At 37.7% G+C, this 24,720-nt stretch overlaps 1 protein-coding gene across 6 annotated transcripts in view; it reads left to right on the top strand.

The window, feature by feature from the left end:
* Window positions 1-637: 637 nt before the first annotated feature.
* NMD3 (NMD3 ribosome export adaptor) overlaps window positions 638-24,720 on the top strand; it is a 43,169-nt gene continuing 19,086 nt past the window's right edge. The window contains exons 1-7 of one of the 6 annotated variants that reach the window (XM_037525776.2): window positions 638-710; window positions 1,207-1,259; window positions 4,508-4,642; window positions 6,545-6,641; window positions 11,025-11,105; window positions 11,590-11,718; window positions 11,963-12,053. In XM_037525776.2, coding sequence (XP_037381673.1) covers window positions 1,216-1,259; window positions 4,508-4,642; window positions 6,545-6,641; window positions 11,025-11,105; window positions 11,590-11,718; window positions 11,963-12,053 — 577 coding nt within the window. In that variant the 5' untranslated portion in view covers window positions 638-710; window positions 1,207-1,215. Of the gene's footprint in view, window positions 759-1,151; window positions 1,260-4,507; window positions 4,643-6,544; window positions 6,642-11,024; window positions 11,106-11,589; window positions 11,719-11,962; window positions 12,054-24,720 lie in introns of all 6 variants that reach the window. The other 5 variants (XM_037525778.2, XM_037525774.2, XM_037525777.2 and 2 more) reach the window with 5 other exon arrangements.

Here is a 24,720-nt window from a genome sequence, read left to right as displayed (position 1 = left end):
AAAGCTGAACACCGGAGGTTGTGGCTGCAGCCCCTTTTATTTCTTACCAGTCTCCACCCCCATGGATACTTTGTTCCCATTTTCCCTGGGGCTATCCATCCTCACCAGCACCCCTTCCAGGGGGCACCACCTATAAAGACTGGCTTCACCCACTGGTTACAGAAGCACATTTTAATAATAAGAATGGTTAAAAGTAACACTGTAATAATAAGAGTAATAAGGTTTCCGCAAATAATTACACCTTACATTGCTTTCTTTTACCTAGTAAACAAATAGTCACTTATGCCAGGCATTAAGCCTTTGAGGTGTTTACTCTTAGTGCAATGTGATATACAAAGTTCATAGATAACTAATAAAATTATTTAACAACAAAGCAAACTTCCAATAGGGCTGTGCGGAAAGTGATGTATGTGCATGGGCGGTGTTGGCTTGGAGTGCCCTATGGAGGGCTAAAGTCGGGAATGAAAATAATTCACCTCGAAATCTCAGCACTAGCACCTCGAAATCTCAGCACTGTAGCCCAGCGCTCGCCCAGCTCCTCCCTCGCAGCCAAGGCTCTCGCCCCGCCCCCAACCCCGCCTCTCGCTTCTGTTCTCCTCGGGCTCCGCCTCTGCCCGCCCCCTCCGGCCGCGGGATTTCGAGGTCTTTTCTCGCGAGGTTTCCACCGCACTGGCGCTGACGGTAGTGGCCCGAGTCGCGTGGGTGTCGAGGTCTGTGGCCGCTTTTCTTTAAATCCGGTTTGGGCCTAGAGGCGTTTGGTAGGTGTGGGGGCACCGAGAACCGTGCAGCCGACCCTGGGGGTGTCTTGGGAGACCGTGGCGCGCGTTCCTGGGGTCGGCCGCCTGCCGCCCAGAGCGCGTGTGTGGGGACAGGGTGGGCGGTCGGCCGCGCCGGTGCCCCCGGAACTCCGCCCTCGCGGGACGCCGGCGCCGCCGCCGGGGGTGCGGGAGCAGAGCGGGGCTCGGCCCTCGCTGCCCTGCCGGGCCCTCCGTGGCCGACGCCCAGCTGGCGCCTCGGCGGCCGTGAGTGGGCCCGTAGTCAGATGGGAAACTCCGGAACTCGCTGCTATTAAATTACTTCTTTCAACGTTACCAAATAGGATTAGTTTTTCTTAATGCTGCCTTAGGAGGTTTGTTTTATTTTAACCACAGAAGCACAAAGACTTTTTACCGCGATATTTCTCTCCCCTCATCCTCTGTCAGCAAGATAGGAACGATGGAGTATAGGACGGAATCCGTGGAACGCACCCCAGCGCACATGTGAGTGTCCTCTCTGTCCCCCCATCCCCTTTACATTTTTGTATAGTTGATAGTATGTGAAGGATGGGTTTGGACTTTGAGGTGAACTTAATGTATATAGGCTTAAATTGTCACCTTAAGCTTGGGTAATGCAAAGTTCAGTAATTTTTTCTAAAGTCTCAAATGTGAAGGTGAACGCTCAGGTCAGTCTGTGACACTTTCTGACTTGCTTTCTTAAAGCAGGAGGAATCTTGAAGGTGGGAATAAATAATAAAGCTTTTTTTTTTTTTTTTAAAGATTTATATATACATACAAGAGCTGGGGTACAGGCCAGAGATGTGGGTGTGTGTGTGTGTGTGAAGAGGGGAGGATCCACCAGAGACAGAGCAGGGAACAGAACAGGCAGACTGACTGAAATACACTGCTGAGGGGAGCAGTGGGTGAGACAGGAGAGGTCTGCTGTGCCATGTGGGTTTCTCCCTGGCGGTCCAGGGATTGATCTTGAGCTGCAGAGGCTGTGGATTGCTTCATAGTGTGGTGCTTAACCTCTTGCGCCACAGGGAGGCTCTATTTTATTTTTTTTAAGATTTATTTATTTATGCATACAAGAGCTGGGGTACAGGACAGAGATGCAGGAGGTGAGAGGATTCACCAGAGATAGAGCAGGGAATAGAACAGGCAGCCTGACTGAAATACACTGCTGAGGGGAACAGCGGGCACTACAGGAGAGGTCTGCTGCACCATGTGGGTTGCTCCCTGGCCAGGGATCCAAGTAGTGCTGCAGCGGCTGAGGATTGCTTCACAGTGTGATGCTTAAACCCTTGCGCCACCAGGGAGGCCCCCAAAAAGCTTTATTTTCAATAAATGGAATTTGTTTTTAGCAGGAAAGTTTTTTTAGTAAGTATTTCCTTTAAGAGTGCTAAAATAGGGCCTCCCCGGTGGCGCAGCGATTGAGCGCTGGGTTGTGAAGCTGCCCGCAGTCTCTGCAGTGCTGGTTGTCCAACATGGCACACAGACCTCTACTGCTGCCCGCTGCTCCCCCTCAGCAGTGTGCTTCGTCACTCTGCCTGTTCTACTCTCTACTCTGGCTCTGGTGAATTCTCTCACCCTCCCATGCCTCTGATTGTACCCAGTGCTTGTATAAATAAATCTTTAAAAAAAAAAAAAGTGCTAAAATACTGTACCTCCTTTTATATTGACATTGTCTAATACAAATAACCACCATACACAAGCAGCTATTTAAATGTAACTAAAAGTAATAAAATTAAATATTCAGCTCATTTTTATCAGCCACAGTTCAAATCCTCAGTATCCTCATGTGTCTGGTCCATATTGGCCATCACATTATGCAGAACATTTCCGTTGGGTAACATCCATGATCTTTAAATTTTTCCTGCCCTTAATATACCTAGAATTATGACACTCCCATCAGTTGTCCTGCATCACTAGATAATATACTGTAGAAATTCTTAAAAAAATTTTCTGCTCTGGGTAAATGTTTACGTTTTGGCAGGCAGTCCCTTGACTGTACTGAGGCTTTAAAAAAATGCCTGTGGGCTGTAAAGCAGCCTAATGGTTACTATTAAAAATGTATATCAGTTTTGACAAATATCTGTTGTTAAATCAGAGGAAGTATCAACTGGATTAAACAGGCACCCACAAATTTGTTTGGGACAATTCTTTGTTTTTCATCATTGATAGAATACTGCTAAACTTTTCCCCTTAATTTTCCAGTTTTAAGAAAGGAAGATTAGTAATAGTGCTTCTCAAACTTTCCCCAAGTTTACTGTTTCTCCAGGTTTGCATTTGTGAAATTACTCTTATTTATTGGTAAAAATTAATTTGAATGTTTGTGGCTGTGTGAAAATGCCTAGAAGAATACATGCCAGTTACGTCTGGTTGGTAAAGTTTGCCTTAATATTTTCATTGTCCTTGAAATTTAAGTTCATTCAAGTTTTTGTGTTCATTAGTATAGTTCCATTAATTCCAATGAAACAATGTATTTCTTTGTTTTTAATGGGAAAGACTTGTTGAATTCTATGCAAGCTATTTAAATATAAATTAACATTAAAATTAAAAATACAGTAAATAATTGAATCACTAGAATCTAGGCCACTTGAATCACTGCAAATGGCCTTCTTGGACAGCATAGAAATTGAGCATTTCCATCATGTATTCAAAGAAGCCAGCCCTTCTTTCTGTTTTGCTCTCCTTTTACTTCTCACTCAGAACATTTCTGACACTTCTGTTATCAAATGTACGAAGAGTTTTCCCAAACAACTAACCAGCTGGATATCCTACAGTGTATTGCAATTAAGGATTGTTGTACCTAATCTCATGTTCCTTTGCTAGAGTAGGTCCTAGGTTACCTACAACTTCTGTCCAGTTTGTCTACAGATTAGAACGTCTCATGGCCCCTACCTCAAGTCCTACTAATTTGTTAGAATGGCTCATGGAACTCAGGGGAACACATTATTATACATTTACCAGTTTACTAAAGAATATGAAAAGGATACAGAGGAACAGCCAGATGAGATAATGTAGGGATTGGTTATCATAGGAACTTCTGTCAACCTCGGGTTTGAAGTTTGTCACTCTAGGTGTGGATGTGTTTAACCACCCAGAAGCTCTGCAAACCTTCTAATATTGGCTTTATGAAGGCCTCTCACATAGTCACGGTCAGTGATGAACTCTATTTCTAATCCTCCTACCGTTCCTGGAGGACAAGGGGTGGCCCTGGAAATTCCAAAATTGTAATCATTTCTTGGTCTTTCTGATGGCCAGAAATCACCTAGGAGCTCACCCAGAGTTGCCACAGTAGAACAAAATAATACTCCTAATAATAACTCCAACCACTTAGGAATTTACAAGGGTTTTAAGAACCTGTGTTAGGAACCAAGAATTTTCCAACTATTTCACACTTTGCATGGCTTTGCATGAAGTTTTGTTGGACAGCGCTGACTCTCCACTCAGTGGACATTAAAAATATTTTGAGGACTTTTGGAATTTTAGCCAACTTGTTTTTCTTGTCCCAGTATTCCAAGATTGGTTTATCTGCTTCACCAATGCAGATTGCTGTAAGGAATTTTTTTAAAAGGACAAATAGGACCTAATTTGAAGGCTTTTGTTTGTTGGGTAGGTAACCACCTCTCACTTTCCCAAAGGGGATACTGATTGTCCCAGTATGAGTCATGGTAGTGTTTAAATTTAAATTTAACCAATGCATTTATAAAATCTAACTTGAAAAATTTGTGCTGTGTTTACTCAAGCTTGTGCTGCGAATGTGGTGTCCCAATTAGTCCAAATCCTGCCAATATTTGTGTGGCCTGTTTGCGAAGTAAAGTAGACATCAGCCAAGGCATTCCAAAACAAGTCTCTATTTCTTTCTGCAAACAATGCCAAAGGTATGGTACAGTACTGTTTTATTTTATTTAATGTTGAGGTTTATATGTAGAAGAGCCACCAGGATATGCTGAGATTATCAAAGTACATAAAGTAATGTAATTGAGATTTAATTTTTATTTTTGCTGTTGTAGCTAAAGACTTTAATATTTGTAATCTTCTGATTTCTTTTTCTAGTTTGTTTTGCTAATTTGGTAAAGAAACTGTAAATGTGTTTGAATTTTTTTATGTTAAGGGATTAATGGGCTTGATGTATACAGTAAATACAAGTTGATGTTTGTAAGGATGAGAGTATTTTATTAAGGATGTATTGCTGTTTTTCCCATTTTTTTAAACCCCTTTTGTAGTCACTAGAAGCTAGGTATAAAAAGCACCTTAATATTTAAATTAGCAGTACGCTTTACACACAATATTAATATTTTCATGTAACTAAAATAGATTTGATGGGGAAAAAACTCAGTAAACCAAATCTAGGATGGGCTGAAAACAAGACTGGGTTTAAGGCAGAAGAATTCTGAAATTATATGTCTGTGGAATGCCAAGTGGGTTAACACTAGAGTGATTCTTAACTCTTTCAGGGGGTGGAGAGGGGAGTTTGTGAATCCTTTGAGAATTTGAAAACTTTCTCCCAAGAAAAAGACTTAAAATATGTATTAGTACAAACATATGAAAGATTTGTGTACTTATTAAGGCGTTTACAGTTTGGAAGTTCACAGTTTAGGAACTTGGCAAGTGTGAGGCTTGTTTTTTAATGCTGAAAAGCATGGTAGAGGGGGAAAACACTGAACAAAGAATCAAGAGACCTAGTTTATCTTGGATTTTGAAATTGAGCCAATTATCCTTTAAATATTAATTTCCTCATCAGAATGAAAGGGCTTTATTAGATGATACATGAAGCCCTTTGTAACTTGACAAGCATGTTTAAAGGGACTTGTTAATAAGGTTTTTGAATGGAAGTGAAAACCTAAATATTCACATTGTAAGTTCTCCCCCCCCGCCACACTTCCAAAAAAAAAAAAGGCTCACCCATAACACATTGGGAAGTATTAGGTATTTTTTTTTTAAAGATTTATTTATTTATTTATGCAAGCACTGGGTACAGTCAGACATGCTGTAGGGCGAGAGGATTCACCAGAGCCAGAGCGGGGAATAGAACAGGCAGACTGATGAAATACACTGCTGAGGGGAGCAGCAGGCGGCAGGAGAGGTCTGCGCGCCATGTGGGACCCTCGCTGGCGGCCAGGGATTGAACCGGCGCTGCAGAGGCTGCGGGCAGCTTTGCAGCCCAGCGCTCAACAGGCCTGGGAAGTATTAGGTATTTAACACATATTTATTGAGCACTGTGTGCTGGGCAAGGTCTTAAATCCTGGGTGGGGTGGACTAAAAAATTTTAAAGCAAATGATAAAGAGATTCAAGTCTTAATTCAGTCAGGTTTTATGTAATATTTTAAAACTTGAGCTTTATAATTTAAAAATAGAAAAGGCACTTAAAATAGATAAACAGTCTGAACTATTCTTATAATATGGGATACTAGTTTACCTTTTTGCATACATTATAAGCCTTTTTCATGCATTTTTGGGATGATTTTTACCTGTGTTTCAGAGCATGGCTTCAAGTGAATATCATCTCACTGGATTCTTAGTGGTGCTTAAAGTAATGAGACCTCTTTGATAGATTACTTTGGATTAGATTTCTCAATACTGAGAATTTTACCTTTTTAGCTTATTACATGTTTAATTGAAAGTTTTCTGAAATTAATAAAATTATTTGGTTTATGTGCCTCAAATCAACTGAGGTGGTATTATAACTGGCTAATGATCAGTGTTATATCTGTATATTTAGATGGAAATTTTTGTTTTTCCTGAGAGATGTTGGGATTTCAGTGTATTATCTTCTCTGTTAGATATTTCCAGCCACCTGGAACTTGGATACAATGTGCATTAGAATCCAGGGAACTTCTTGCTTTGTGTTTGAAAAAAATAAAAGCCCCTCTGAGTAAGGTAGGTCAAATAGTTAAAATCAGGTTTTATAGTTTTTTTTTTTTTTTCTTAATTAAGCTCTCATTTAGAGAAAATCTTTGTATGAGTAGGGTTTTTTTTTTTTAAATACAGCTATTAAATATTATTGGTAATCACCATACTACAAAGCCTGTTTTTATTTTTAAAGTTACTACACTTAATTTCCTCCTATTCTTTCCATTTTATTGTGAATGGCAACCATTCATCTTTCTTCTATCTGAATAGTTTTCCATTTTGTGACTATTCCACATCTTGATGCAGTCCTTTATCAGGGGCACTTAGGTTATTCCCTTGCTATTGTAAATAATGCTGCAATAAACATTAGGGAATACATAATTTTTGAGGTGACTGTTTCATATTCTTCAAAGAGATGCAGAAGAGTGGGATTTCTGAGTCATGGTATCTTCATTTTTAGTTGTTTAAGGTAAATCCCAATCACTTTCCGTAATCCTGGAATGGTTTATGTTCTTATTGACAGTATAACAGAGTTACATTTTTTCTGTATCCTCTCCAGTACTTGTTGCTGGATTTTTTTAATATGTACTGTTCTCTTGGATGTGAGGTGATATCTCATTTTGGTTTTGACCTGCATCTTTATTAAATGTGATAAGTACTTTCCTATGTATGTATTGATCTTGTAGATATCCTCTTTGGCAAATTGTCTTCAGATGTATTGCTCATTTGTTAATTAAGTTGTTTAAGTGTTAAGTTGAATAAATTTTGTATATATCTTGGATATTAAACACTTGTTAGTTGAATCTATTAACGGTTTCCCCTAGTATGATTTATGAATATTTTCTCCATTTAGTAGGGTATCTTTAACCTACTTGATTTCTTTTGCTGTGTAAAGGCTTTTTAATTTCAAGTAATTCAAATTGTTTATTTTTGTTTTTATTCCCTGTCCTTGTAAGGGTTCAGTCTCCAAAATATCTTTGTCATGGTGACATGAAATGTACTGCCAATTATTGCAGATTTTATATGTCTTCTATCCATTTTTTTAAATTGAGGTAGCATTGGCTTATAACACTATATATGATTCAGAGATGTAGGTTCATACCACTTCAGATGTATTCACCACCAAGAAAGACATCCATAGTCCACCATGGTCCATTGGGCTCCCACCCCCTCCAACAGCCTCAATTCAGATGTCTAGGTTTTGTTTTTTGTTTGCTTTTGTCTGATCCTTTGTTTAGTTTCTTTATATTCTATAAATGGTTAAGCCATTTGGTATTTTCCTTTGTCCTGGTTTGTTTCACTAACACCCTGCAGTTCTATTCATGTTGTCAAAAACAAATGACAAGAATGCATCTTTATTTTGTAATAGCTTAGTATTCCATTGTACATGTATACCATCTTAATTCACTCATTTGTCCTTGATTGTTGTCATAACTAAGCTATTAGACATAGTGTTGCAATGAACATACAGTGAATATAGCTCTTCAAATTAGTGTTTTGGTATTACTTGGGTCAAAACCTAGGAATGGAATTGTTGGATCATATGGTAGATCCATTATTTAGTATTTTAAGAACTTCCATACTGTTTATTCATTTTTTTTTTAATTTTATATGTTTTCTACATCATTTTTCATTTTTGTGCAATGTATGCAGTTTCATCTTGGTTATAGTCCCCATACAATTCCCACCCACCTTGTTTTGATCCTACTTCTCTGCCACACCTGCCTGCCCCGTCCCCCGCCACCCTCCCCCCCCAGTGTGTCTCTGGTTTATAGTTGCTTGTTGATTTTGATTTTTACTTTATTATAATTAGTCTTTTTCCTGGCCCCTTATTTAGGTTTTCTAAATTCCTGCTATGAGTGAGACCATCCGGTATTTTTCTTTCTCTTTATGACTTATTTTGCTGAGCATGATCCCTTCCAGCTCCATTCATGTTGCTGCAAATTACATGAGTTTATCATTTTTGATTGCTGAGTAATATTCCATTGTATATATGTACCACATCGTCTTGATCCCGTTATCTGTTTTTGGGCATTTGGGTTGTTTCCGTAGTTTAGCTATTGTAAATAGTGCTGCGATAAACATAGGGGTTCAGGTGCCCTTTTGAAGTAATGTTTCTGTCTCTTTTGGGTAAATACCTATGATTGGAATTGCTGGATCATATGGAAGCTCCAACTTTAGCAGGCTGAGAAATCTCCACATAGGTCTTCATAGTGGTTGGACCAGTTTGCACTTCCATCAGCAGTGCAGGAGAGTTCCTTTTTCTCCAGATCCTCGCCAACATATGTTATTGATAGTTTTTTTAATATGCCATTCTCACTGGTGTAAGATTGTATCTCATTGTAGTTTTGATTACAAGTGATGTTGAACATTTTTTCATATGCCTGTGGGTCATTTGCATTTCCTCTTTGGAGAAGTTTCTTTTTAGCTCTTCTGCCCATTTTTTGACTGGATTATTTACTTTGTTTTTGTGAGTCTCATCAGCTCTTTGTAGATTTTTGTGATCAGTCCTTTATCATTAGTGTTGCATGCAAAAATTTTTTCTCCCAATCCGTGGGGTGTCTCTATGTTTTGGTTACTGTCTCTCTTGCTGTACAGAAACTCTTTAATTTGTTGTAGTCCCAGCTGTTTATCTTTGCCTTCATTATCACTGCTTTGGGCGATGAGTCTTTAAAGATGTTGCTGAGATGTATGTCATATGTAGTGTGTTGCCTATATTTCCTTCTATATATTTTATGGTTTCAGTTTATGTCTAGTTCTTTAATCCATTTTGAGTTAGTGTTTGTGCATGGTTTGAGGTAGTAGTCAAGCTTCATTCTTTTGCATGTAGTGACCCAGTTTTCCCAGCACCATTTATTGAATGAACTTTCTTTGCTCCATCGCATATTCTTTGCTCCTTTGTCAACACTTTTTGTTCCTGGTATTTTTGGTATAGGCCATTTTCACAGGTATGAGTTGGTATCACATTGTGATTTCGATTTGTATTTCCTTGATGATCACTAATAATGAATATTCTTTCATCATTCATGATGGCCATCTGTATATCTTTGGAGAAGTGTCTGTTTAGCTCTTCTGCCCATTTTTGGTTGCATTATTTTTTTTTTTTTGCTGAGTTGTATGAGTTCTTTGTTAATCTTGTACATTAGCCCCTGGACAGATGGAATATGTGCAAATATTTTTTTTTCCCAGTCAGTTAAGTATCTTCATTTTAATACTTGTCATTTACACTGCTTCTTGTTTTTCAGCTTAAGTATCTTCATTTTAATATTTCTTTTCACTCTGCAGAAACTCTTTAGTTTGGTAAGTCCTATTTGTTTGTTTTGCTTTTGTTTTCCTTGCTGTGAGTCCCCCAAAAAATTACTCAAGCCAGTGTTGTGAAATGTTACCTCTTTTCTTCTTTGTAATTTATAGTTTCAGAGCTTAAATTCAGGTCTGTAATCCATTCTGAACATTTGTATATGGTGTGAGAGTGAACTAGTTTAATTTTCTGCAACACCATTTGTTGAAGAGACATTTTTCATCATATACTCTTGGCTCCTTTGTTGTAGATTAACTGTCCATATACGTATGGGTTTATTTCTGTGATCTCAATTCTATTCATTGTTGTTTGTGTCTACTTTTACTCCCAATACCATTCTGTTTCTGTAGCTTTATGGTATAATTTGAAGTTGGGGAGCATCATACCTATTTTCCTCTTGTCAGGATTACTTTAGCTATTTGTGGACTTCTATGTTTCCGTGTAAATTTCAGTAATGTTTGTTCTGTTTCTTTGAGGAATGCTGTTGTGTTGAATGCTGTTGTGTTAAATGCCTTTAGGAGAGTCATTTTTGACTTGATTGATTTTCCCTATCCATGACCATGTATATCTTTCTGTCTCTCATTTTCATTGTATAATCCTATATTTCTTTTCTGGTTAATTCATAAGTATGATTCTTTTTGATATGGTTGTGAATGGAATTATCTTAATTTATTGCTTGTTCATTTTGTATATAAAAATGCAATACATTTTATAACCTGGTGTTTTCTGTATTTATTGTTTCTAATTGCCTTGGAGGGACTCTGTAGGATTTTCATTATCTAGAACTCTATCATCTATAATTAATGTTTGTTTCTCCTAAAAAATGCATTATACTTTAAGGGGGAAAAGAATTTTTCTTTACAAATATTTTAATTTTGCTTGAATCTCAATCTTACCAGGTGCATTAATACCATCACTGGATTATTCTTTGACTTGATCTTTGTTGTCGTACAACAAAACTTTTTGTTGGGAGATCTCATTTTCAGTGGTGATAACCTGTGCTAAGCACAGGTTTCTTCAGCATTGTATGAAGTCTTTTTATTTAATGAATTGTTCATTCATCTTTTTCTCTTCAGATGGGAACTTAAATTTTTTTTGTGTGTTTATTGAAGGTACGGCTTGTAGATGCAGGCTTTGTTTGGACTGAGCCCCATTCTAAGAGACTTAAAATTAAATTGACTATTCAGAAAGAGGTAAGCTGTACATACATACTTTTCTCTATGTGGTTAAAATGTAGGTAGTGAAAAGGAGGGACTACTTGTAAATTATTTTATGACTTGACCAGCTTACAAGGAAAAGAACAACCCTTTTACTCTTCTTTGTTTTCTTCTGAATTGCATAATTAGCAAGTGCAGCCATTGATCTTCATTTGTGGGTTAAGATTATCTTTTTAAAGTTGTTTTTACTAGGAAAGAGATGTAAAAATTTGAGCTAAAGTACTGATTGTTAAACTTAACTGATCATAATGACTCTCAGTAACAGAATCAAATTGGATTCATCTGATTGTATGCTCAAGAAACTGACAAGCTTCGTAGGTGATTTCTGATCATTGGCTATGATTGGAAACAAGAATCAGGAAAGATTTTTAGTTAAATATTAAAGCTTATAAGAAAAATAATTTGTTATTAAATGTTTAGAAAGGTAAGAATTAAGGAATGTGATTGTTTTCCTTTTCAGGTGATGAATGGTGCTATCCTTCAGCAAGTATTTGTGGTGGATTATGTTGTTCAGCCCCAGATGTGTGGAGATTGTCATAGAGTGGAAGCTAAGGATTTCTGGAAGGCTGTGGTTCAAGTGAGGCAAAAGGTAATGAGAGAATTCTCCATCCGGTGTTTAATCTCTATCAGTTATGAACAGCTAGTAAGAAAACCTCATTTTCAAGTGCTTCATGAAACAGGGATAGTCTGGATTCCTGGAGAATTCACATTTAGAAATAATTCGCTGTCACATTTTAGATAATCTTTAAAGATTGTTTTAAAAATCATTGTGCGATAACTAGATTTTTGTTTGTTTTTTGCACTTTATTAAACTAGTGCATTTATGTTTATAGACTTTGCATAAAAAAACTTTCTACTATCTGGAACAGTTAATTTTGAAATATGGAATGCATCAGAATACACTCCGTATCAGAGAGATTCATGGTGAGTTAAAATTTGAAACAATGTCAAATTTTATTCTAAGTAACCTAGTCTTTTATCTTTACTGATAAAATCTGGAGAAGTACGCTCCAAAAGAACTTCTGTTAAGGAAAAAAAAGGGGCCTCCCCTGGTGGCGCAGTGGTTGAGCGCTGGGCTGTGAAGCTGCCCACAGCCTCTGCAGCGCCGGTTCGATCCCCAGCCACTGGTGAGGGTCCCACATGGTGCGCAGACCTCTCCTGTTGCGCCCACTGCTCCCCTCAGCAGTGTATTTCATCACTCTGCCTGTTCTGTTCCCCGCTCTGGCTCTGGTGAATCCTCTCACCCTCCCGCGCTTCTGACTGTACCCAGTGCTTGTATAAATAAATAAATAAATCTTTAAAAAAAAAAAGAAAAGTTTTTTTTTTTTCCCCATAAAAGTGCTTATTTCTTTATGTGCACTATCCAATATGGTAGCTACTTGGTCACATTAAATACTTGAATTTTGGTTAGTTCAACCAAGTAACTCAATTTTAATGTTTTTCTATTTTAATTTTAAATTTATATAGTTGCTAGATAATTAAGCCAGTGACTATATTAATGGAATATAAAGTACAGTAATAGAAAATTTATTGAAAACTTAAGTAGCGATCAGTTTCTTAGAAGATAATTATTTATGAGAACTCTAAGTTTTTTTAGAATATTTTTATTTTTTATGGGTAGAGGAATTTGTAATAGGTGTTAATTTAGAAATCTACAATTCTGTAATAATAAATAGTCTATACGATATATTCTTGAATATGGAATTTGTAAATTTTTTGTGTAATATCATAATGGCTTATACAAGCATGTTCTCTCTTGCACTTGTTATTGGTGTAAATACTTATACATAATAGGTGATGGATGATTAGTAGAAAACCTGAATATTCTTTAATAAACTCTGGGGCTTTCTTAAAGGTTAACATTTTAATATTTTTATATACTTTTTTTATTAAAGCACCATTGTTTTATATCCTTGTTAGTATTTTAGCAGTAAAGGATATCCCCTCTGATCTGTAATCACCATAACACTGCTATCATCAAAGTACTCATAGTCCTCCACCATAGTCCAGTGCGCTCTTCCTTACCCCTGCCCTTCTGGATGCCTCAGATCTATAGTCAGCTTTCAAGGGTTGGTTTTATTGTTTGCCTTTTTCTGACCCTTTGTTTGGTTTCTCTGTATTCCACATAGAAATGACATTTATGCTGCTGCTTCTGCCTTGTTACTCTTGCATAATCCCTTCCTGCTCTATCCATGTGATTGCAAATGACATGATATTATCTTTTTTTGATCACCTAAGTAGTATTCCATTATGTCTATAAACCACATCTTCTTAATTCACTCTTATTTTGGGTATTTAGGTTGTTTCCATATCTTGGCTATTAAATAGTATTGCATTAAATATAGAAGTTGAAGTTCCAAATTAGTGTTTTCCTGTTCTTTAGGTAGAGATCTGTGAGTGGGATTGCTGAAGTGAATGGCAGATCCTATTTTAGTCTTGAGAAACCTTCACATGGGTTTTCATAGGTACTCTGGACCATTGTATACCCCCACCAGTAGTGTAAGAGGATTCCTTTTTCTCTGTACCTTCTCCAGCACTTTTTTTTTTTTTTTAAAGATTTATTTATTTGTGCATACAAAAGCTGGGGTATAGGCCCAAGGTATGGGGGGTGAGAGGATTCACCAGAGTCAGAGTGGGGAACAGAACAGGCAGATCTTCTGAAATAACAGTGCTGACAGGAGCAGTGGGTGAGACAGGCGAGGTCTACTGTTCCATGTGCATCAGGTCCCTGGCTGGGGATCGAACTCATGTTGCAATGGCTGGAGGTAGCTTGATAGCACTCAGTCTTTAACCCCGGTACACACAGGGAGGCCCCATCCAGGACTTGTTATTACTTTTTTTTTTTTTTTGATGTGGGCTATTCTTACTGGTGTAAGGGGGCATTTCGTGGTTTTGATTTACATTTCCTTGGTTATAAGTAAAGATTCACATTTTTCCCTCTACCTGTTAGCTATCTGTATGTAATCTTTAAGAAGTGCCTCTTTGTCTCTTTTGTCCATTTTTTCATTGCGTTATTTGTTTTGGTCTTGATCACTTATATGAGCTCTTTGTAGATTTTTTTTTTAAAGATTTATTTTTATTTATTTATACAAGCACTGGGTACAGTCAGAAGCGTGGGAGGGTGAGAGAATTCACCAGAGCCAGAGCAGGGAGCAGAGCAGGCAGAAGGACCAAAATACACTGTTGAGGGGAGCAGCAGGCAGCAGGAGAGAGGTTTGCGCGCCATGCGGGACCCTCCTCCAGCGGCCAGGGAGCAGCTGGGGATCTAACTGGCGCTGCAGAGGCTGTGGGCAGCTTCGCAACCCAGCGCTCAACCACTGCGCCATTGGGGAGCCCCCTCTTTGTAGATTTTTAATCAGTCCCTTTTTGACTAGTTCCTATTGGTGTCTAATTGGAGAAAATACCTGATTTAGCTCTGGTCTCCTTTCTTGTACAGATGCTTTTTAGTTTTACATGATCCCAATTGTTTTTTGTTCTCTTCTTTCTCCTGGGAACAAATATGCAAAAATATCTCTGAAGCTTATGTTATTGACTACTTTGCCTGTATTTTCTTCTCTGTATTTTATGGTTTCAGGTCTTATATCTAAGTTTTTTTTACCCATTTTGAGTTAATTTAGCATATGGTATGAGAATATTCTCATTTCATTCTTTTTTATGTGGTAGTCCAATTTTCCCAGTAGCCTTTATTTGAAATCTTTCCTTTTTCCAGGACATATTCTTTTCTCCTTTGTCGTAGATTAACTGTTACTATGTGTGTGGGTATATATCTCTGAGCTCTCAATTTTATTTCATTGATCTGTGTGTCAGTGTTTCTTCTAGTACCATGTTTTAATTATTATGGCTTTATAATATAGTTAGAAGTCTGGAAATGTAAAACACCATTTTTACCCTTTTTAGGCTAGCTTTGGCTATTTGGTGTCTTTTGTAGTTTCATATGAATTTAATAATACCTGTTGTTTCTTTGAAGAATGCCATTGAAATTTTTATTGGTATTGCTTTCATCCTCCACCAAACCAATTTGTGCCCATACCCCATCTGCTTCCATTCCCCATTCAATCCTCCCTCCCTCCTGTTGAACTCTGGTAACCATTATAGTCTTGTTTAGTATAAGATTTACTCTCACTATTCTTCATGTATGAATTTTTTTGGGGTGGGGGGAGTGTATTTATATTCCATTGATGAATGAAGCCATCTGGTAGCTTTTGTATTTCTTTTAACACTATTTTTACTGTGTCTTTTACAGTTTTCTTTTTATAGGTCCTTCCCCTTCTTTTTTGGGTATTCCTAGGTATTTAATTTTTTTTTTTTTTTAATTGCAAATGGCATGCTTTACTTAAGTTCTTCTAGTTTGTTGTTTGTGTGTAGGAAGGCAATGGATTTTTATTGATTTGGTAGCCTTTCACTTTGCTGAGCTTGTTTATTCTAATTATTTTTTCTGTGGCATTTTTAGGATTTTCTATGTATTATGTAATCTGCAAATAAAGGTAGTTTTTACTCTTCTTTTCCAGTTTGAGTTCCTTTTATGTCTTATTATTGCCTAATGCTCTAAATAGGATTTCCAATGTGTTGCGAGTGGAAATCCTTGTCTTCTACTAGACCATAATGGAAAGCCTTATTTTTTTTCACCATTGAGAATGATGCTAGCTGCAGTTTTGTCATATATAGCTTTCATTATGTTAAGAAATACTCCATTTTTTCCCAGTTTTTGAGGAGTTTCATCACAAATAGGTGTTTTTGGGTCCTGTGTCCTGTTAGGCATATGCCTAATTCTTTATGTAAAGATTTAATGTCCCTGTTCATTTTTTGTTTCATTGATTTGTCAATTGATAAGAGTGCATTCTTAAAGTCACCTACCACAAACATGTCTTCCAATTTTTGTTTTCTGAGTTGATAGTTGCCTAGTCATTTTGGTATTCCTTTGTTTAGTGCATGACTGAATTTTAAATTGTATTCCTTATTTTAAAAAGAACTTTAAGTTCCACTTTTCTTTCTGATTTGTTTTCGTTTACATGAATGACATGTCTTGCATGGCCTAAGAAAAGTCCTTTAAGTGTGGTCTTGGATCCTTAAATGGGGTATATATATGAATATCAGATATGTTACCTCCACAGCATCTATTATAACTTTTTATGATGGGTTTTGGTGTGTGGGGCTTTTGGGTCCCTCTGAGAAAGAATTCAGCAGGCGTTCCCATTCATCAGTACATGCAAGTTTATTGACGAAAGGAAAGAGAGCTGCCCGCATAAACATAGGTGGGTAGTCCTAAGGCCAAGAACTGTCCACACATTCTTTTAAATTGTCTTTGTGACCTAAGTGCATTACTAGTAGACGTAAAGTTAATAGTCTAAAGCAGTAATACAGTTTAGTTAATACTTTTTGTGGGTATGGCACCTAGTCCTGGGTATTTGTCTCAAACAAATACCTGGGTCCTGGGTATTTTGTCCCCCAGACAAAAATATACCTTTGAATAATGCTTTTGGGGATAAATCTAAATAGTCTAGTTAATTCTGGTTCCTAATAAGGAAGAGCCAAACATTCTACCAGCAGTATATGCAGGGTCCAATTTCTCCATATCCTTATTTGTTTTGATAATAGCCATACTGATAGGTGTGAGGTAGTATTTTGTGTGGCTTTGATTTTCAGTTCCTTAATGATCAGTGATTGGGCATTTTTCTTATAGCTGTTGGCCATTGTAATTCTTACTTAGAGAAATGTCTGTTCATTTCTTCTCCCCAATTTTTAATCAGATTTTTATTTTTTGCTCTTGAGTTGCGGAAGTTTTCTGTATATTTTGATGATTAATCCCATAATCATGTGGTGTGTAAATATTTTCTTCTATTCTTCAGGTTACCTTTTCACTGTAGAAGTTTAGTTTGATGTAGTCCCAATTATTTATTGTGGTTCTTTTGCCTTTGTTTTTGTTGCTCTATTCATAATATCATTGCCAACATAAATGTCATAAGGTTTTTTTTTTCTCCTATGTTACTTATAGGGCTTTTACAGTTTCAATTCCTACATTTCAGTTTTAATCCATGAGTAAATTTTTGTGTGTGCTGTAAGACAAGAGTCCATTTTCATTCACTATTTCAAACATTTCATTCACCATTGCAAACACTATTTGTTGAAGAAACTATCCTTTTCACATTGTTTTCCTGGCACCCTTGTTGAAGATAAATTGATTGTATATGTATGGATTGATTCTGGGTTCTTTATTTTATTCCATGTCTTTATGCTAATTCTATACTGTTTGATTACTATAGCTTAGTAATGTATTTTGAAATCATGTAGTATAATACGCTTTTGTGTGTCTTTTAAATTAAAAGTTTTTAAAAATTCAAGTCCAGTTCATCATTTTTTAAAACTTTTTAGGCTTTGATGTTGCATTTAAGAGTTCTCTTTAATCAATGCCACAAAGATTTTCTCTGGTTTCTTTCAAATGTTTTTGTAGTTCTAACTCTTATATTTAGGTCTAACTATGGAAGTTAGTTTTTATGCATGGTGTGAGAAAAAGATCTAAATTCATCTTTTCCATGTGAATATTTTGTTGTCCCAGTGAAAAGACTATTTTTTCTTCAGTGCAATCTAAGAGCCTATCAAAGACCTATTGACTATAAATTATGTTAACCAAAAGATGCAAATAATTTAGAATTTACTTTGTAATTATATATTCCAAATGCAATACATACTTTTTTTTAAATAAATTTTATTTTTATATTCCCCATACAATTGCAACCCCTTATTTTGACCCCAATCCCTCCCCTCCCCGCCCCCCACCCCCCATAGAGTGTCTCTGGTTCATAGTTTTTGTTGATTTTGATTTTGTTGATTTGATTTTGTTGATTTCTTATAGTTATTCATTTTCCTGGTCCCTTATTTAAGTTTTCTGGATTCCTGCTATGAGTGAGACCATCTGGTATTTTTCTTTTTCTTTTTGGCTTATTTCGCTCAGCATGATCCCTTCCAGCGCCATCCATGTTGCTGCAAATTGCATGTGTTTATCTTTTTTGAATGCTGAGTAATATTCCATGGTGTGTATGTACCACATCTTCTTGATCCAGTCATCTATTTTTGGGCATTTGGGTTGTTTCCAAAGCTTAGCTATTGTAAACAGTGCTGCTATAAACATAGGGGTGCAGGTGCTCTTTGGAATTGATGTTTCTGTGTCCTTTGGGTAAATACCTAGGAGTGGAATTGCTAGATCATATGGAAGCTCTATGTTTAGTAGGTCCAGAAATCTCCACACAGCTCTCCACAGTGGGTGGACGAGTTTGCACTCCCACCAGCAGTGCAGGAGAGTTCCTTTTTCTCCACAACCTCACCAACATTTGTTGTTGCTAGTTTTTTTAATATGTGCCATTCTCACTGTGTAAGATGGTATCTCATGGTAGTTTTGATTTGCATTTCTCTGATTGCAAGTGATATTGAACATTTTTTCATATGCCTATTGGCCATTTGCATTTCCTCTTCACAGAAGTTTCTTTTTAGCTCTTCTGCCCATTTTTTGACAGGATTATTTTCTTTGTTGTTGTTGAGTCTCATCAGCTCTTTGCAGATTTTTGTGCTCAGTCCTTTATCATTAGTGTTGTGTGCAAAAATGTTCTCCCAGTTGGTGGGGTTTCTCTTTGTTTTTGTTATTGTCTCTTTTGCTGTGCAGAAGCTCTTTAATTTCATGTAGTCCCAGCTGTTTATCTTTGCCTTCACTATCACTGCTTTGGGTGATGTGTCTGTATAGATGCCTTTGATGTGCATATCACGTAGTGTTTCGCCTATATTTCCTTCTATGTATTTTATGGTTTCAGGTCTTCTGTCTAGTTCTTTAATCCATTTTGAGTTGATTTTTGTGTATGGTGTGAGGTAGTGGTCAAGCTTCATTCTTTTGCATGTAGCAACCCAGTTTTCCCAGCACCATTTATTAAACAAACTTTCTTTGCTCCAATGCATATTCTTTGCTCCTTTGTCAAAGATGAGTTGACCATAAATCTGTGGGTTTATTTCTGGATTTTCTATTCGATTCCATTGGTCTGTGTGTCTGTTCTTGTTCCAGTACCATGCAGTTTTGATGATTCTGGCTTTGTAGTATAGTTTGAAGTCTGGGAGTATGATGCCTCCATTCCCTTCTTTTTTTTTTTCAGGAGAGCTTTGGCTATTTGGGGTTTTTGGTGATTCCATATGAATTTCACAAATAATTGTTCTATTTCTTTGAAGAACGACATTGAAATTTTTATTGGAATAGCACTGAATCTGTATATTGCTTTTGGTAGGATGGCCATTTTAATAATGTTTATTCTTCCAATCCATGAGCAGGGGATGTCTTTCCATTTCTTGGTGTCTTCTTCTATTTCTTTTAACAGTGTTTTGTAGTTTTCTTTGTATAGGTCCTTTACCTCTTTTGTTAGATTTATTCCCAAGTATTTGACTTTTTTTGTCTCGATAATAAAAGGGATGATTTTTTTTGATTTCTTTTTCAGATTAATTGTTTGTGTATAGGAAGGCTACTGACTTTTGCATGTTGATTTTGTATCCTGCCACTTTACTGAACTGATTGATGAGTTGAATTAGCTTTTCTGTGGAGTTTTTGGGGTTCTCTATGTATATTATCATATCATCTGCAAATAGTGATAGTTTGACTTCTTCTATTCCTATTTGGATTCCTTGTATGTCTTTCTCTTGTCTTATTGCTCTGGCTAGGACTTCCAGTATTATATTGAAAAGCTGTGGTGAGAGTGGACATCCTTGTCTTGTTCCAGATCTTAATGGAAATGATTCCAGCTTTTCACCATTGAGAAAAATACTGGCTGTTGGCTTGTCATATATGGCCTTTATGATGATGAGGTGTGTTCCTTGTATCCCAAGAATTTCAAGGGCTTTTATCATGAATGGATGTTGCACTTTGTCGAAAGATTTCTCAGCATCTATTGATATTATCATATGGTTTTTATATTTCTTTTTAGAAGAGTTTGTGAAGGATAGGCACTAATTCGTTTCTGAATGTTTGGTAGAATTCATTTGTAAATCCATCAGGTGCTGAGCTTTTGTTTTTGGGGAGGTTTTTGATTACCATTTCAGTTTCGCTGCTTTTAATTGGTCTGTTTAGGTGTTCTATTTCTTCTTTAGCTTTGGGTGATTGTAGAGTTGTAGGAATTTGTCTATCTCCTCTAGATTGTTGAACTTGTTTCCTTATAACTGTTCATAGTAGTTACTGATTATTGTTTTGATTTCTGCTGTGTCCGTTGTGATTTCTCCTCCTTCATTTATGATCCTGTTTATTTGTGCTTTCTCCCTTTTTTCCTTTGTGAGCCTGGCTAGGGTTTGTCTATTTTATTGATTTTTTTGAAGAACTAGCTCTTGGTTTCTTTGATCTTTTGGATTGTTTTTTTAGTTTTGATTTCATTTATTTCTGCTTTGGTTTTTATTATTTCTTTTCTTCTACTGGTTTTGGGGGTTTTTTGTTGTTCTTTTTCTAGATCTTTGAGATTAGGTTTTTCTTTGAGTTCTTTCTTGTTTCTTGATGTGAGCCTCTATTGCTATATACTTTCCTCTTATTACTGCTTTTGCTACATCCCATACATTTAGGAAATTGGTGTCCTCCTTGTCATTTAATTTAAAGAATTTTTTAATTTTTCTTTGATCTCCTCGTTAATCCAGTGTTCTTCCAGAAGTGTGGTTTTCAATCTCCATGAGGTAGGAGATTTCCTTGCCTTCTCTTTATGGTTTATTTCTAGTTTGATGCTTTCATGGTCAGAAAAGATGGTTGGTATGATTTCAGTCTTGGTGTATCTGTTGATGTTTGTCTTGTGCCCCAGTATGTGATTGATCCTGGAGAATGATCCGTGTGTGCTTGAGAAAAATGTGTACTCCGTTTTTTTTGGGTTTAGTATTCTATAGATGTCTGTTAAGCCCAAGCTCTCTAGGTCCTTATTTAGAGCTTTAGTGTCTTTACTTATTTTTTGTCTTGTTTATCTATCCATTGTTGATAGTTGAAGTCTCCTACTACGTATCGTTTTCTCTGATGTCTGTTTTCAGAGATGACAATAATTGTCTGATATGTTTTGGTGCTCCTTCATTTGGTGAATATATGTTAATGAGTGTTATTTCTTCTTGAAGTATTGTCCCCTTGATCATAATGCAGTGACCGTTGGGGTCTTTTTTTCTTTTGGAGTTTAAATCTGTTTCATCTGATATAAGTTTAGCTGTTTTTGCTTTATTTTTTGGTCCATTTGCTTGTAGGATTGTTTTCCATCCTTTAACTTTGAGTCTATTTTAATCTTTTGTAGCGAAATGAGTTTCCTGGAGACAACAAAGGGTTGGGTTTTGTTTCTTAATCCAGTCTGCCACTCTGTGTCTTTTTATTGAAGAGTTTAGTCCATTTACATTTAAAGTTAATACTGATATGTTAGCATCTGTATTTGCCATTGTGTTTGTCTTTCCTTTGATTTTATTTATTTATTCTTTTAATAAATTTTTTTTTTTGGCTTTCTTCCATTGTTATTCGTCCCTCTGAGGTTCTGAGGTTCTGGCTTTAGGACTCCTTGTAGTATTTTTTGGAGTGGGGGTTTAGTCGTAATGAAATTCCAGAGTTTCTGTTTGTCTGGGAAGGTCCTTATTCTTTCTTCATAGAGGAAGGAGAGCTTTGTGGAATAGAGTATTCTTGGTTGGTGTCTGTTTTCTTGGAGTGTGTTGACTATGTCCCTCCACTCTCTCCTTGCCCGTAGTGTTTCTTCGGAGAAGTCTGATGTCAGTCTGATTGGTTTTCCTTTGAATGTTATCTGTTTCTTCCCTCTTGTCAGCTTCATTATTTTTTTTCTTATCCTGGATTCTTGGGAGCTTCACTATTATGTGTCTTGCTGTATTTTTCCTTTCGTCGTGGAAGTTTGGTGTTCTTCTTGCTCTTGTATATCTATTTTCAGCTCCTTCACGTTTGGGAAGTTCTCTTCAGTTATCTCCTTGAATATTTTCTCTATTCCTACATCTCTTCCCTCTTTTTCTGGTATTCCTATAACTCATTCCTATAACTCATTCCTATAACTCTGGTATTCCTATAACTCATATTTCCTTTCCTCATGGAGTCAGATAGTTCCCGAAGTCTTTCTTCGGTCTTTTTCTTCTTACTTCTCTTTCCTTTTCTGTTTTGGTTCTTTTTATTTCTGTGTCTTCAAGAGTGCTTATTTGTTCTTTCATTTCATCTATTCTGCTTTCATGGTTTTTCCCAGAGTTCTTTAGTGCCTCCATTAATTCTTTGATCTTCTGCATTTCTTTTACTTCCCTCTTTAGGGACTCAATTTCATTTTTCTGATCACTGATTATTTTTCCGTTATCATTATTTTCCTTTATGACTTCTGTTTTTTTTTAATCATGGCAATTTTAAATTCTTTTTCTGGAAGGCTCAGAAGTTCTTTCAAGTTACTGTCGTTGCAATCTGGGGGATGGTTTTCTTTTTGTGGTGTGCTTTTTTCCTGAGGAGATGCTAGGTTGCATGTGGTTCTTCTACTCCCTACTGTCTGTTTTCTAATTTGCACTATGCATTGGGATACTGTTTTGTTGGGACTGGCTGGCATCTTGGGTGAACTTCTCTGCTCCCTCTGGCTCCTCCGGGAGCCTCTGTCAGTTTCAAGCAGTCTTTACTGAAGAAAGGTCCCAGTTCTAAAATGTGGATGCTGGTACACGCTCCGCTGCGCACCTGGTCTGCCCTGGCAGTGGGTTCCGGCTCCCTCTCTGGGCTCAGACTGCAGGCTAGAAGGGGCCTGGCGTGGGCAAACTTCCCAGCTCACTTCTGGCTCCTGAGGGAGCTTTCTGCTGGTTTCAGGCAGTGTTTAGTGAAGAAATGTCCCTGTTCTAAAATGGCGATGAAGGACGCACTCTCTGCACACCCGGTCTCGGGCACACTCTTCTTCGTGCCCAGTCTGCCCCACCCATGGGTGCCCGCTCCCCCTCTGGGCTTGGACTGCTGGTCAGAAGGGGCCTGGCGTGGGCGAACTTCCCAGCTCACCACTGGCTCCTCTGGGAGCCTTCTGCTGGTTTCACGCAGTCTTTTCTGAAGAAAGGTCCCTGTTGTATCTGGTGTTGGTGATTTTTTTTTTTTCTGGTTGCTAGGTGGCACTAGAGATCTTTCCTAGTGTCCTTGTGGAGCTGTTTTTTCACCCCGTGGGACAGGAAACAGTGGGAGTGGTGGGGAAAGCCTCAATGGGTTTGGGGTGCCGTGTCTGCCTTGTGCTCCACCGTTGTGGGGAACCCACGCCCCAAATTTCGTGCCCCGGGTCTCAGTTCCAAAGCTCTCAGGTCCAGGACGCAGGCTGTAGCCCAGTTCAGTGTCCGCAGAAATGGCGCCTTTTGCACCCCGCTCCCGTGTCTGGGCGCCTGGTGTCTGATTATTCAGGGAGGGACATTCACCTCAGTGAGGGCCCCTGCGTGTATCCCCGCAAGCCTAGGTCGCAGGCGCGGGGACCTGGGCAGCTGCAATCAGAGTTTGCTTTTCAAGCGGGCTGCTTTCCCGCACAACTTTACCAGCTGGCCTGGGGCTGTGTGTAGGTCTCCGGGAGTCTTTGTTTTTCTCTAATGGTGCCAGGAGCAGTTCACTCACCTCCTAGGAGAATCCTGCAGGGTTCTTCACAGCTCCAGTTCATGGGGTGTGGTGGCTGAAATAGTTCCTTTCCACTCACAGTCCTGCTTTATGCTTAGTTTGTTCTTGTTGGTTGTTTTAGGTTTTTGTTTTGTTTTTTCCCTCCTTTCTGTTGGTCAGAGGGTGCCGACTTTGTGGGTGGGGGAGGGTACCAGGGTTCTGAGCTTTCCTCCCTTCTAGTCCTCTTTTATGGCAACTTTCTTCTTCGGGTAGTTTGCTGTAGTTGTCCGTTTATCTTCCATGTCCCAGTTCTCACTGGAACCTGCCGCTTTTCCTCCCTATTAACTTATTTTCATGGGAGATCTTACTCCCAGCGTTCCCTTGCCGCCATGTTGATCCGCCCCCCTCTTGCAGTTCATTCTTTATGTAATTTAAAAGCTCATAAATTTTTTCCACTTGGATGCCAATTCTAATATAGTACCCCCATGTTGTTAATGTTTGCTATGTTCATGATTTACATTATTATAATTCCCCATTGTTGCGTGTCCCCCATTGTTGCATGCCCTTATTAGTTCATGACTTCATTCTCAGCTCTGTATACCTTTTGTCCTACATCCATGGCACATGATGGGAGTCAGTCTGTTACGTTCACAAAATGATGTATCTCACAATCTACCTCTGCAAAGAATTTGATTTTGTTTCAATAAATTACACGCCACGCACCCTGGACCTTCAGGACTTACAGCAGATAGCCAAATAAATGATTAAATTAATTAAAAAAAGACCTATTGACTATAAAGTTTTATTTATGTGGAACTTCAAGTTTATTACATAGATCTGTATATCTGTCCTTACGTTAGCACCACACTACCTCTGTTACTTTACTAAAGTTACTGAGTTTTGAAATTGGTAAGTGTTCCCTACAACTTTTTTTATCTTCAGCATTGTTTTAATTGTTTCAGTTATTTTCATTTCCTTGTTAGTTGTTTGGAAAAATATCCCTAAACACTTTTAGCAATCAGGTAGTTTTGCTTC

This window comes from Talpa occidentalis, unplaced genomic scaffold, assembly GCF_014898055.3.
Source record: "Talpa occidentalis isolate TD23 unplaced genomic scaffold, MPIMG_talOcc4v2.1 talOcc4.4, whole genome shotgun sequence".
NCBI classification, from domain to species: domain Eukaryota; kingdom Metazoa; phylum Chordata; class Mammalia; order Eulipotyphla; family Talpidae; genus Talpa; species Talpa occidentalis.
This window is presented reverse-complemented; position numbering and strand designations above follow the sequence as displayed.